Source organism: Carassius gibelio, chromosome A18 (assembly GCF_023724105.1).
Source record: "Carassius gibelio isolate Cgi1373 ecotype wild population from Czech Republic chromosome A18, carGib1.2-hapl.c, whole genome shotgun sequence".
In the NCBI taxonomy this organism is placed as follows: Eukaryota; Metazoa; Chordata; class Actinopteri; order Cypriniformes; family Cyprinidae; genus Carassius; species Carassius gibelio.
The window spans coordinates 26,085,954-26,100,875 of record NC_068388.1 but is presented as its reverse complement, the minus strand read 5'-3'; the positions used below and the strand labels follow the sequence as shown (position 1 = coordinate 26,100,875).

At 39.9% G+C, this 14,922-nt stretch overlaps 1 protein-coding gene across 3 annotated transcripts in view; it reads left to right on the top strand.

The window, feature by feature from the left end:
- The window catches only part of zgc:158464 (uncharacterized protein LOC791139 homolog), a 99,185-nt gene extending 89,863 nt beyond the window's left edge, over nt 1–9,322 (top strand). For all 3 annotated transcript variants that reach the window (XM_052530798.1, XM_052530799.1, XM_052530800.1), the window contains one exon: nt 5,900–9,322. In XM_052530798.1, the coding sequence (XP_052386758.1) occupies nt 5,900–6,086 (187 nt within the window). In that variant the 3' untranslated portion in view covers nt 6,087–9,322. The remainder of the gene's footprint in view (nt 1–5,899) is intronic.
- The last annotated feature ends 5,600 nt before the right edge of the window (nt 9,323–14,922 follow it).

Below are 14,922 nucleotides of genomic sequence, written 5' to 3'. Positions count from 1 at the left end.
AACATAAGTGTTCGCAACATGATCACTTTTCTTAGAATGTGCTAAGAACATACTAGAGCATGCTAGCAAATGTTTAAACCAGGTTAACAATTTGAAACCATGCTAGCAAATGGTTAAAACATGCTGTCAATGTGTTAAATCTCTCTGGAAGTATGTTAGCAACAAAGGCGTTGCTAGGGTTGGGAGAAATAAGGGGCTTAGCTCTGTTTTTCAACAAGTCACTTGTCGCCACCTGCTGGCATTACGTTGTAATTGATACAATCTTTATTTGGAGCCTGAAGTCACGGTGAAAAGGTGATTTAATCTATTTGATCATTACTGTCGACAAACAGTGTTTATATCTGAACTATAAACTTATAAACTTGTCAAAGGGTTCATAGACAATGCTGAATGGTTATCATTTAGGAATAAGATTGATCTAATAATAAAGCCGCTCTTCCCAGAGTCATTTCTCATGTGTGTCGGTCGCTCCTGCTGACGTGTGATTTCTCTCACGTGACCTTTGACCCCTTCACACATGTGCTGTCTCTGTCAGTCCTTGACGTTAACCTTTTCCCCGCCGCGGCTGGAGTTAATGTGGGCTGATGCCCCTGTCTCTCTGGCGTCTGAAGCTGCTCCGGCTGACACTTCACAAAGCCAATGTGAGCGTGACGTGACTCCTTCACCTTTAGAGCGGTCGCCTCTCATCAGCTCAGACAGGACTCACGGAGAGCTCAGGACACACTGATGTGAAGCTCTGGTGCAGTCTCTGCAGGAGAGACCCCCGCTGAGAGATCAGCAGGTTTTAGAGCAGAACATGTGATTTGTGATGTGATTTTTTTTTTTATGCGAGAACGTATTTTTGACTGAATGCTATTTTATATTCATAGTAGTATTTAGTATTGGGAGACTGTATGTGTGTGTTCGTGCTGTGATGGCAACAAGAGACTGTTTTACAAGCAGCAAAGACTTTTATATTGAAAGAGACTGAAACAGATGTAAACAAAAAAGTTATTTTTACTTTCAGCAACAGCTTGTAAGATGCAGTCTTGAAAGTCTTACATTGCTGTCCACAATGAATGCCAAGACCGTGCAAAACTGTAATAAATGATTCAGTTCTGTATCGTTCAAATATAGAATTTAGGAAATGAGTTCATTGTAAATAGTGCATAGTAAATAGTTTTTTTTATTCTATTTTTTATTTGGTTATTTATTCATTTATTTTCCCCATGTATAAATGTATTATCTGAGTTGTAATGTTACCTATGTGATCATTTTAGTGGGGCCTACACATAACCACAAAGTCTAAACTGAGGGCAAGTTAAAATCACCTTCTGTGGTAATCAGCAGCTGTCAGCAGAGTAGAGTTTACTTTCTATTGAACCCGGAGCGTGTCTTTAATACGCAGTAAATCTGATTGTGGACTGAATCCTTTATTCAGAGCCATGAGAGAGAGCAGGTCTAAACACAGAAGCAGTGAGAGTCTCTCCGTGTCTCCCATCACGAGTGTTGTGCTAAAGCAGAGCTGACAGCATGTAGAAAGCTTTCAGACTTTTGCACACAGTCCGTCCACAGAGACTCTTACATGCAAACGACTCGTGTCTGCGTCTGCTGAAATATTACTGCTGCTATGAAACGCTCCGTCTGTGTGCAGCATCACTGATGACCTGACCATAAAACCTCTCTTTCATTGTTTGGTTCATCTATGAATTCTTAACAATTTGCTAAGCTCATGAGATAATGCTCTTATTAACAAAAGCACACAAATAGAGCCAACTGTCTTTATTGATGCTTTTACTGTTGAGTGAAGCCTGGCCATCAGTCCTGTTGTGAAAGACTCTGTCTTCAGGCTCAGACAACACTCATTTATCCTCCTTTTAAGATCAATATTTTATTCTTAGGACAATAGTATACAACAAATAATAAAATTGTTAACTGTTTTGCTCTGTTTTGTCAATCGTTGCTTCGATGCTCAACACGATGATGTTTCATTCCTGAAACATTGCTTTTGAACAAATTGAGAAAGAAAGAATACAGTGACTACATAGATACTGAATAAAAGAAGGACATGAATGCATTGAGTCAATGATTCAATAAGCCTAAATTAAAAACTGCAGATTAGTATACTACTCGTACATCTTTTTATGGCATAAATAGTAAGAGTAATATTGTAGTGTTCAGTTCTGAAATCAGCAAGTCACTTTGCTTCATTCCTAAGTGAATCAGCTGATTGAATGAATCAGTGAATGAGTGAATCAGTGATTGAATGAATCGAAGTGAATGAGTGAATCAGTGATTGAATGAATCAAAGTGAATGAGTGAATCAGCCGATTGAATTAATCAAAGTGAATGAGTGAATCAGCCGATTGAATGAATCGAAGTGAATGAGTGAATCAGTGATTGAATGAATCGAAGTGAATGAGTGAATCAGCCGATTGAATGAATCGAAGTGAATGAGTGAATCAGTGATTGAATGAATCGAAGTGAATGAGTGAATCAGTGATTGAATGAATCAAAATGAATGAGTGAATCAGTGATTGAATGAATCAAAGTGAATGAGTGAATCAGTGATTGAATGAATCGAAGTGAATGAGTGAATCAGCCGATTGAATGAATCGAACTGAATGAGTGAATCAGTGATTGAATGAATCGAACTGAATGAGTGAATCAGCCGATTGAATGAATCAAAGTGAATGAGTGAATCAGTGATTGAATTAATCAAAGTGAATGAGTGAATCAGTGATTGAATGAATCGAAGTGAATGAGTGAATCAGTGATTGAATGAATCGAAGTGAATGAGTGAATCAGTGATTGAATGAATCAAAGTGAATGAGTGAATCAGCCGATTGAATGAATCAAAGTGAATGAGTGAATCAGTGATTGAATGAATCAAAGTGAATGAGTGAATCAGTGATTGAATGAATCGAAGTGAATGAGTGAATCAGCCGATTGAATGAATCGAAGTGAATGAGTGAATCAGTGATTGAATGAATCGAACTGAATGAGTGAATCAGCCAATTGAATGAATCAAAGTGAATGAGTGAATCAGCCGATTGAATGAATCAAAGTGAATGAGTGAATCAGCCGATTGAATGAATCGAAGTGAATGAGTGAATCAGCGATTGAATGAATCGAAGTGAATGAGTGAATCAGCCGATTGAATGAATCGAAGTGAATGAGTGAATCAGCCAATTGAATGAATCGAAGTGAATGAGTGAATCAGCGATTGAATGAATTGAAGTGAATGAGTGAATCAGCCGATTGAATGAATCGAAGTGAATGAGTGAATCAGCCGATTGAATGAATCGAACTGAATGAGTGAATCAGTGATTGAATGAATCGAAGTGAATGAGTGAATCAGCCGATTGAATGAATCGAACTGAATGAGTGAATCAGTGATTGAATGAATCGAAGTGAATGAGTGAATCAGTGATTCATTTTTTAAGACTTGTCGCCACCTACAGGCAGTTTTTGTTAGTTATTTTTTTCCTCCACTGGTTTAGGATTATTTAACATATCTAAGTCTTTGCCTGATGCTCTTTAACGGCGTCTGTAGATGGTTCGCTCACATGAAACGGATCGATTGTCTGAGCAGATCTGTGGTTCAGAGCTGAGCGTAAGTGAAATGGATGAGTCAAGTCTCTTAAAGCTTTTAAAAAGCAAAGAGGCTTGAGCAGTGCCCTGCTTTATGGACAGAGAAGGAGAGAAAATGGCTGAAGGGAGTGAAATAAATCTCCTCTGAATGGAGGGAAAGTAAAAGTTTGTGAATTAGCAGCGTGTTAATGTGCATGTGCTGTAGGTGAACGGAGAACGACTCTCTGCTCAAGCCCAGCTCTCATCTCATGTACAGCTTCCACAGAGTTACCTTCATAAAACATCAATCTACTCCGGTTTCATTAACATCTGAAGCTCTGCATCTTAATGAAGACTGTATTTTAAAAGATATGTTCTGGGTGAATGCAAGTCACGTTAGAAATAGAAATATATATGACTGTATATGAATGAAAATATTCATAAATACATTTTATCATTTTAAATAAAAAATATATTTCATTTTTAATGCTCATTTATTTAATCAAAAATACAGAAGAAACTTTTTTGAGGCCAGTACTTTTTTTCTTTCTTTTTTGATATGCTCTTATTCAGCAAGTATGTGTTCATTAAAAGTAATAGAAAAATTTACAGAAAAGACTTTGTGTTAGAATTAAATACATATATACATATATAGCAGCCTTGATGAGCAGAAGAGACTTCTTTAAAAAAAAATACATTTCAAATCTGACTGTTCCCAGCTGTTGAACAGCAGTATATGTATGCATTTTTTGGTACATAAACATTATTATTTGCTAGAACAAAACTATACAAGCTGTGCATTTCTGCTTTTAAACCCTCTAGAACTGAAAGTGCTTGACAGATTGTTTTAAAATGATTGTCTGTGGTCATCGACTGCAAGTTCTTAACTTGTACTGAACGCTCATTTAAATGAAAAGAATAATCTTATGGTTCCAAGCGACGCGTGACTGGTGCAGTTAACGAGCCCAATGCTATGGATGCAGTGATATATACTGTATATATACACACATACAGTACATGTACACTGTGAATCATATCAGTGAACATTCGTGACATTGTCATGAACCACAGTGAAACTTTCAGATCCATAAAGTCAAATTAATCCTTGGATTAAAAGGGCAAATAATGATGAAGTATCTGTTGATAAGAGCACAAAGGCTTTGGTATCTCTCTCTCTCTCTCTCTCTCTCTCTCTCTCTCTCTCTCTTGGTCTTGCGTCTTGGTTTGTTCATGTTGCTAATATGATAACAGCAAAATAAAATGCTTAAATGGAAGAGAATAGCAAGCTTTAGTACAGATATTTCCATAGTGATGTGCCTGAGCTTTTCCAGGCGTCTCCAGTGACCTCAGGCCTGTGTGTGTGTGTGTGTGTGTGTGTGTGTGTGTGTGTGTGTGTGTGTGTGTGTGTGTGTGTGTGTGTGTGTGTGTGTGTGTGAGTGGCTCTCGGGGGTCCGTGCGGCTCCAGTGTTTTCTCATCTCTCTAATGATGATGAAGAGTCGTTAATGACAGGCAGCTAATCAGCCGGAGAGCTACAGGAGTCCTGAACCAAGAGGGATGGAGGAGTTGATTTATATTTAATGATAGCAAGGATAATTACTCTGATTAAGGGACGTTCTTACTAGTGGTCTTTAATTTAGAGATTTGTATATTTATGTATTTTTATATTTATGCATTAATATCTATAAATAGAGAGCGAGAGAGAGAGAGAGAGAGAGAGAGAGAGAGAGAGAGATGCATAATTTGATGCTAGATGCAAAGTTAGGTAACACTGTCATTTCATTGTCGTTGTCAATCATTATGTAATGTGTGTAAACTAATCAGATCATTAATTCACATATATATATATATATATATATATATATATTTTTTTACCGGTTTAGTTTATTTATTTATTAGTTTTTTCTAGTATATTCTGGGCTGGTGTTAAGTAGTCACTTGATAGTCCAAATCAAAAGAGCCTCAAATCTCTATAATCTCTAGATATGACTCACATTAGCATTTAGGATTAGTCCTTTGTTTAAAGCCTGAACTGTTAGTAAGAGTAATAATCAGCAGTGTTAATAACACCACACAGTCTTTACACACCTCAAAACATCATCCTGAAGTGTGTGGCTTCCCTCCGTCCTTGGCTTTTAATTCACTTTACACTCAGATCCCCAGTGAAAGCCGACAGCACCGCTGCGCTCATTACAGCTCTCCGGTCTCCACGCGTGACGCGTTTGCCAATGAACTGCTCCAGAGTGCTGCCGTCTGACAACTAATCACAGATTGTTTTAACCTGCTCTACCTTTATTAACCGCTCCCTGCTCTCCATCTTCATCTACATGTTCTCTTCTCTCTCTCCAGGAGCAGTCAAGGTTTCATGCACATGAAGCTCTCCAGGACCAAAGACAATAAGTACGTACTGGGTCAGAACAGCTGCCTGTTCGACAGCGTTCCTGAGATCATCCACTTCTACTCCAGCCGCAAACTACCAATCAAAGGGGCCGAGCACATGTCCTTGCTGTACCCCGTGGCCATCCGGACACTATAGAGGCAGAAGCGCTGCAGAAGCAGGACGTTCGTTCAGCGTTTACAAGACAACGACAAACTAAAGTGCTACTGAGATCCCGAAGACAATAAGGGAGACTCCTGGACGTCGCCTCCGTCTCGTCTCGAGGGACGCGGTTTCACTGTCCTCCAAATGCCTTCTTCGTGATTCCAGACCCGTTTTCTTCTCATAAGTGGATCTTTAGTCTTAGACCTGCACCCACACTTTATCTCCACTGTTACACACTGTACAGAAACCCGAAACGTCGCTCGGACTTTACTATTCGGATGTGTATAGTTGCCATTTCTGGACATGTGAACCATTAGACGTTCTTGAACATTACATCGCCGCAGTAAACGAACAAAGACACTGAATCGTACTGTAGCGAAACCTCATCGTCTGGACTTTCTGTGACGGTATCATAAAATCAAATGGGTGAAATATTAGCTAATCATTAAACATGAACATTTTCAGAATATATCCAAAATAATCTCCAGAAGACTGAAATCTAGCGTTCGGCGTTTTCCAGTTAGAAACACAGATGTGAAGAGAGATCACTACGCAGACAGATTCATTAAGTCCCTTAAAATAGCAGTAATAGAGCAGAGCGAGGGGAGAAGAGATGGATGGTGCCTTTTAAGTGCACTTGGACCGGCGGCTATGCAGAACAGCGTGAAAAAGGACCTTTTAATGTAACGTTCAGAGAGAGTCACTTCAGCAGAGTTTAGGATGATCTTGACCAAGGAGAATGAAATATTCCTGTATTGTCTACCTCAGAAAATCAATTTCGTTCATCCATCCGCCGGTCGATAAGGTACAGTGACGTTACAGATATCGATCGTCTCAAAATCCCACCAAATTTTGCCTTTTGGTTTGAGAATAGCTTCTTCTTCACCCGAACGCAATCAGACCCTGGTTTCTGTGCTGTCGTGACTCTGTTTGGTTAATGCCTTATACTGTAAATGCATGGATTAAAAAAGAAAACAAAAGGAGAACGCTGTTGTTCAATGAATGTTTAGTGGCTGTAATTTATTATGGAGAAAAAAAATTAATGCTAGTGCTGATGTTTTAGTCCAGCTAAGACAATGTTCTTGGCCTGTGTGTGTGTGTGTGTGTGTGTGTGATATCTGACCTTCATAAAGTGTGTCATATATCTGACGTGTCTTCATGATTGTCCCCACCTGAATACTCTGATTGGATGCTGCTTGCCATGGAAACCATTTAGAGCAGTTCAGCCAATCAGAGCGCAGATTTGTCCTGACCCTTCCTCTGACCTCTGGTTTTCCTCATTTGCCATCATCCGGTTTCTTTTGTGTCGTTGTTTCTCTCTCTCTCTCTCTCTCTCTCTCTCTCTCAGCGTGTTTGATTTAAAGTATGATAAAGCCTGTGTGATTGGATCATTGTCAATCGTTGTGTTTCGTTCTTGTTTTTAGTTTTCAGTTCATCGTTTCCCTCTCCGATACAATGTTTTTATTCTTTCAACCTTTAAAGGGACAGTTCCACCCAAAAAATGAAAACTTTCATCATTTACTGACCTTCATGTCATTATTTTTCTGAATTTCTTCTCCATACAGTGAGAGTTAATTCAACTTAAAAAGCATCACAAATCACCCTAAGGAATCAAAAAGTATCAAAATACTAATTTTGAATATGCAAAAAGAAATACAATAAAAATTGTAAAATATTATTCTAATCTAAATCATCTGTTTTCTGTGTGAAACTCTGTTAAAGTGTAATATATTTCTGTGATGCTCCGCTGTATTTTCAGCATCATTCCTCCAGTCTTCAGTGTCACATGATCTTCAGAAATCAGAATAATATGATGATTTACTGCTCAAGAAACATTTCTGATTATCTGCACAATATTTCTGTGGAAAAGGTCGTACATTTAGTTTTTCCAGGATTCAGAGATGAACAGAAAAACCAAACAAAATTGATCCCAAACAAAACTGTAGATGACCTCAAAGCTAATGGGCTAAATGGACAAGATAGAGATTGTTTGAAAATGACTTGAATCACTTGAAAGTGATTAAATGACAACAGGATTTTCACTTTTGCCTGAACTGTCCCTTTAAAAGAGATTACAGGTTAATGAGGATTGATGTAAATCTGCAAGAAAATGCATTTACACTCAACATTTAACGTCTCCGTGACCTGAACCACACTGTGCATCCTTCATGCCATTACACTGAAATGTCAAACTGTGAATGCTCTCCACAGCATCTCATTATAAACTGCTGTTTTAGATGCTGATCAGCAGAAACATGCTTTAATAAGAGCGCAGAGGTCAGTGAGGAGAAGAGAGAGAATCAAAGGGAAGATGAATGTGCTGGATGTGTAAGATGACTACAGGACTCAGAAGATGTGATTATGTTTAGAAATGATCCCAGTTCTGATTGTGACAGCGTCCCACAGGAATCAGTGCAGTAACGAGTCTTTGGAGATCTATGTGTGAATATCATTGCCTTATAAAGTACAACTAAATCTAATCTAAGTTGTTTTTGTTTTAAATAAAAGTCACAGGCAAAACAGATCCAAAAATATGTTTCTTAAAATGTATTTGGACGTATTTTATGGGTCAAAACATGGATGAAAATAAAGGAAAATTTGTTTTGCCATTGATGGTTCCATGAAGAGTCTTTAATATCCATGACATTTACTAAAATCACCAAATAACTGATCTGTTCGAAACTAATCTGGGAAGAAAACTTAGATCTGAGAATTAAGATTTGCCATAAAAGCCTTATATTTTTAAATTGTTTAAATTGTAAATTGACTTTATTTTATGGATCGATGAATCCAGATAATTGGTCATTAAACATTCAGATTAAAAACAGCACTTCTCGGCAGACAGACCAGATCAGGCATGTTAGATGTTTAGAAGAGAATGAAGCGTTGGGAGATTCTGAACGTCTTGGGAACGACAGAAGACTAGAAATAAAAGAGTAAAGCACCAGGAGAACTAGAGAACTGAAGGATGGAGAGCAGATCTCTGTCTGCTACGTCATTTCCACTCGTCTCTGGAGAAACTCATCTGCTTCTCCACTCGTGCTGACGGAGGTGTGTGTGTGTGTGTGTGTATTTCATATGTTTGAAATGGGTTTGTGTACATTTGCTTCCATGTATGCACTAACATATCTGTACAGTTCCTCTCGCCAAATGTATATATACTGAATGTATTGTTTGGGGATGTAGAGGCTTTGAGATTCTGACAAATAAAGTTTATGGGTTGAACTAAACCAGCTGTGCAGTTCTGTCAATCAGTGCTTACATCTGGGGACATACACTGAATACTTTTCCCCACATTTACTTATTCTTCTGATCTCTTGGGTTGTGTTTTTTTTTTTTTTTTTTTTACTCTGATATAATTTGTTGTGTATATTATTTATTTATTGTTTATTATTCCTTTTTCTTTTTATTCATGTATTTTGTTTTTTACAAATACTTTAGGATTTTAGGATAATTGACTTATTTATTCATACTTTTTGAGTTGCTGTAGTTGCTAGATGTTTCTTTTTGATTTATTTGACTGTTTTCTACACTCTTTTCCTCCTTGTTTTGCTGTTCACTTTAACTTGACAAATCTTTGGGGTAACAAGGAGATTTTAGAACTACACAGCAGATCTAGTCCTCCTCTGATCTGATTGGCTGAGTGTCTGTGTGTTGATCCAGTCCTCTGATCTGATTGGCTGAGCGTCTGTGTGTTGATCCAGTCCTCCTCTGATCTGATTGGCTGAGTGTCTGTGTGTTGATCCAGTCCTCTGATCTGATTGGCTGAGCGTCTGTGTGTTGATCCAGTCCTCCTCTGATCTGATTGGCTGAGCGTCTGTGTGTTGATCCAGTCCTCTGATCTGATTGGCTGAGTGTCTGTGTGCTGATCCAGTCCTCTGATCTGATTGGCTGAGTGTCTGTGTGTTGATCCAGTCCTCCTCTGATCTGATTGGCTGAGCGTCTGTGTGTTGATCCAGTCCTCCTCTGATCTGATTGGCTGAGTGTCTGTGTGTTGATCCAGTCCTCTGATCTGATTGGCTGAGTGTCTGTGTGTTGATCCAGTCCTCCTCTGATCTGATTGGCTGAGCGTCTGTGTGTTGATCCAGTCCTCTGATCTGATTGGCTGAGTGTCTGTGTGTTGATCCAGTCCTCTGATCTGATTGGCTGAGCGTCTGTGTGTTGATCCAGTCCTCCTCTGATCTGATTGGCTGAGTGTCTGTGTGTTGATCCAGTCCTCTGATCTGATTGGCTGAGTGTCTGTGTGTTGATCCAGTCCTCTGATCTGATTGGCTGAGCGTCTGTGTGGTGATCCAGTCCTCCTCTGATCTGATTGGCTGAGCGTCTGTGTGGTGATCCAGTCCTCTGATCTGATTGGCTGAGCGTCTGTGTGGTGATCCAGTCCTCCTCTGATCTGATTGGCTGAGTGTCTGTGTGGTGATCCAGTCCTCTGATCTGTTTGGCTGAGCGTCTGTGTGTTGATCCAGTCCTCCTCTGACCTGATTGGCTGAGTGTCTGTGTGTTGATCCAGTCCTCCTCTGATCTGATTGGCTGAGTGTCTGTGTGTTGATCCAGTCCTCTGATCTGATTGGCTGAGTGTCTGTGTGCTGATCCAGTCCTCTGATCTGATTGGCTGAGTGTCTGTGTGTTGATCCAGTCCTCCTCTGTCCTGATTGGCTGAGCGTCTGTGTGTTGATCCAGTCCTCCTCTGATCTGATTGGCTGAGTGTCTGTGTGGTGATCCAGTCCTCTGATCTGATTGGCTGAGCGTCTGTGTGGTGATCCAGTCCTCCTCTGATCTGATTGGCTGAGCATCTGTGTGTTGATCCAGTCCTCTGATCTGATTGGCTGAGTGTCTGTGTGTTGATCCAGTCCTCTGATCTGATTGGCTGAGCGTCTGTGTGTTGATCCAGTCCTCCTCTGATCTGATTGGCTGAGTGTCTGTGTGTTGATCCAGTCCTCTGATCTGATTGGCTGAGTGTCTGTGTGTTGATCCAGTCCTCCTCTGATCTGATTGGCTGAGCGTCTGTGTGTTGATCCAGTCCTCTGATCTGATTGGCTGAGTGTCTGTGTGTTGATCCAGTCCTCTGATCTGATTGGCTGAGTGTCTGTGTGTTGATCCAGTCCTCTGATCTGATTGGCTGAGCATCTGTGTGGTGATCCAGTCCTCCTCTGATCTGATTGGCTGAGCGTCTGTGTGGTGATCCAGTCCTCTGATCTGATTGGCTGAGCGTCTGTGTGTTGATCCAGTCCTCTGAACTGATTGGCTGAGCGTCTGTGTGTTGATCCAGTCCTCCTCTGACCTGATTGGCTGAGTGTCTGTGTGGTGATCCAGTCCTCTGATCTGATTGGCTGAGCGTCTGTGTGTTGATCCAGTCCTCTGATCTGATCGGCTGAGTGTCTGTGTGTTGATCCAGTCCTCTGATCTGATTGGCTGAGCGTCTGTGTGTTGATCCAGTCCTCCTCTGACCTGATTGGCTGAGCGTCTGTGTGTTGATCCAGTCCTCCTCTGATCTGATTGGCTGAGTGTCTGTGTGGTGATCCAGTCCTCTGATCTGATTGGCTGAGCGTCTGTGTGGTGATCCAGTCCTCCTCTGATCTGATTGGCTGAGTGTCTGTGTGTTGATCCAGTCCTCTGATCTGATTGGCTGAGTGTCTGTGTGTTGATCCAGTCCTCTGATCTGATTGGCTGAGCGTCTCTGTGTTGATCCAGTCCTCTGATCTGATTGGCTGAGCGTCTCTGTGTTGATCCAGTCCTCTGATCTGATTGGCTGAGCGTCTGTGTGTTGATCCAGTCCTCTGATCTGATTGGCTGAGCGTCTGTGTGGTGATCCAGTCCTCTGATCTGATTGGCTGAGCGTCTCTGTGTTGATCCAGTCCTCTGATCTGATTGGCTGAGCGTCTGTGTGTTGATCCAGTCCTCTGATCTGATTGGCTGAGCGTCTCTGTGTTGATCCAGTCCTCTGATCTGATTGGCTGAGTGTCTGTGTGGTGATCCAGTCCTCTGATCTGATTGGCTGAGTGTCTGTTTGTTGATCCAGTCCTCTGATCTGATTGGCTGAGTGTCTCTGTGTTGATCCAGTCCTCCTCTGATCTGATTGGCTGAGTGTCTGTGTGGTGATCCAGTCCTCTGATCTGATTGGCTGAGTGTCTGTGTGGTGATCCAGTCCTCTGATCTGATTGGCTGAGCGTCTGTGTGTTGATCCAGTCCTCCTCTGATCTGATTGGCTGAGCGTCTGTGTGTTGATCCAGTCCTCTGATCTGATTGGCTGAGCGTCTGTGTGTTGATCCAGTCCTCTGATCTGATTGGCTGAGTGTCTGTGTGTTGATCCAGTCCTCTGATCTGATTGGCTGAGCGTCTGTGTGTTGCTCGAGACTCAACAAACAGCCTGTTTTCATCTGAAACATTAGATACCTGATATTATTTAACCGCTTAATGAAATGCTTCCCTCACAGTCGAGTTAAATGACATGCACAGCCAGCTTGATTATACTTAAACATGTAAAGCATCAATGTGCGTATGTTTTATGTTGAATTAGGTGTAATATTTTAACAAAGCTTTCACAGCTTGAAGTCAGAATATTAAAAAACTAGAAGTTCTTGAAATATTGATGGGAGGCTTAAAGGATGAATTTGCAAATACAAAGCTGTTTCTTTGTAAAATGATCAATATAAATACCCTGACATTATCTGTCACCATAGCAACAGCTGCTTCTCTTGTCAGTCAGTGCAGCTGTGTGTGTGTGTGTGTGTGTGTGTTTGTGTGTAACCCATGTCCCCATTTCTCAAAACGCTTATAAATCATACAGAATGAGTTTTTTTTTGAGAAAGTAAAAATGCAGAAAGTTTCCTGTGAGGGTTAGGGTTAGGTGTAGGGTTGGTGAAGGGACATAGAATATACAGTTTCTACAGAATAAAAACCATTACACCTATGGGATGAACACACTTTACACAGATTCAAACATTTAGTCTTAGTCCTGTGTCAAATGTACTTTTTAGTTATTATCCTATTTAGTTAACCTTTGTCCAATTTTTGTTTAGTCAAGTTTCAGTTTTAGTTAAAAACTCATTTTCGTCATGATTGTTGTCATCTGAGAAATGAATTTTAACATTGCAGGTATTGCTCTTTCCCCGATAAGCACATATCTATAGAATATGAACACACATGGTTTATTTAATGTCATCATAGTGTATTCAATATATAATATGCACTCTCTCTGTCTACATTATGAAAACTTGTAAAAACGAACAATAAATATTACAACAGTGATATTCCTAATAGTGACTCTAATAATTCCAAACTGCAATAATGTTTCTCAGTTTAAACAACATTATATTCATATTCACCAAACACGATCACACACGAAACAGTGGAGATCTCGTGACAGAGCGAGTTAGTTAAAGGATAGTTCACCATAGTACAGAATAAACAAATTAAAACACTGTGCGAGTCAATGGTGACCAGCAACAGAGATGCAGTGAAGAGTGTGTGTGTGTGTGTGTGCATGGGCGACAGATTTCAGAGATCAATCAAACACTGGGCAGAAAATGTCTCCTTTTAACCTCTGATTTGTGGATCTGAACTCTTGATATCTGGTGTAGTAGAGGCGTGTAGAGCAGTGGAAATTACACATTACGGCAGGTCATCAGTTGCGAAACCTCGTGTGGTGAAATCAGTTAAATCACCGGATGGATTGTGTTATTAAAACCTGTCGCACAGGAAGTTTTCTGGCTTTTCTAGTCGAGCCTGTCTGGGTGAATCAGCAACCAGAGAAGAACAGATTTACAAGCAGACAAACACATAGATCCAGCCGAGGTTTGTTCGTGCACAATCTCACAGATCTGATGTGTTATTCATCACGGATGCTTTCAACTGATCAAAAGTGACAGCCAAGACATGTATAATGTTACAAAAGAGTTCTGTTTCTAATAAACGCTGGTCTTTTGAACTTTCTGTGAATCCTGAAAAAGAAATGTATCAGTTTCCACAAAAATGTTCAGCAGTACATTTTTTTTTTTTAATATTCTTACATCCAGTTGTTTTTCTTTTTGTTTTGTCTTTATTTGATCTATATTTAGTTTTATTTTAGTTTCAGTTATTTTAGTACAAGTTACACAATTAAAACGAGAAATGCTGCTTTAGTAACTAGCTAATAGTAATAATAAATTGGTATTTGTTTTAGTTTTCGGTGACTATATTAACCCTGCACGTGCTGCTCCAGAACCAGCCTCTCAAGTGTGTTCTGAAGATGAAGAGAGCGTTGTGTGATCAGACACAGACATCAGAGACATGATCACATTACTGTCAAATAATGTAAAGTGCGCACTAATGATGTGTGATGTCATGAAACATGGTCTCCATAGCAACTCTCCTGAAGATACAATGTGTAGGTAATGTTTATGAATGAAGAGTGTTTGTCTGATATCAGGAAACAGGTGTGTGTGTGTGTGTGTGTGTGTCCAGAACGGAGGAGAGCAGCTGTGTTCAGACAGTATTTATAGTACCCTTCTAAGACTGCCTTTGATTTTGTTGATTTAAAAAAGTTCCTAGGAAATCATGAATATTTATATATATATATATTATTTTTTTCTTACTATAATTATGTAATATAAGGGTGAGTCGATGGGGAAGTTGAGATGATGGTAACACAAATATATGGAGAGTTTTCCATTCTGCCTGTCCTGTGATGGAGAGAGGCCCGTGGTAGAAATGGTAACTACATTTAGGTTAAAAAAAAGAAGTGATTTTTGTGAGTTGTATGTTACTTCCTGTGTCTAAACAATTATAGAGAAATCTGAAAGAAAAAAAATCATGTGTTTGTGTTTTGGGAGGTTATAATACTGTTAGCTCT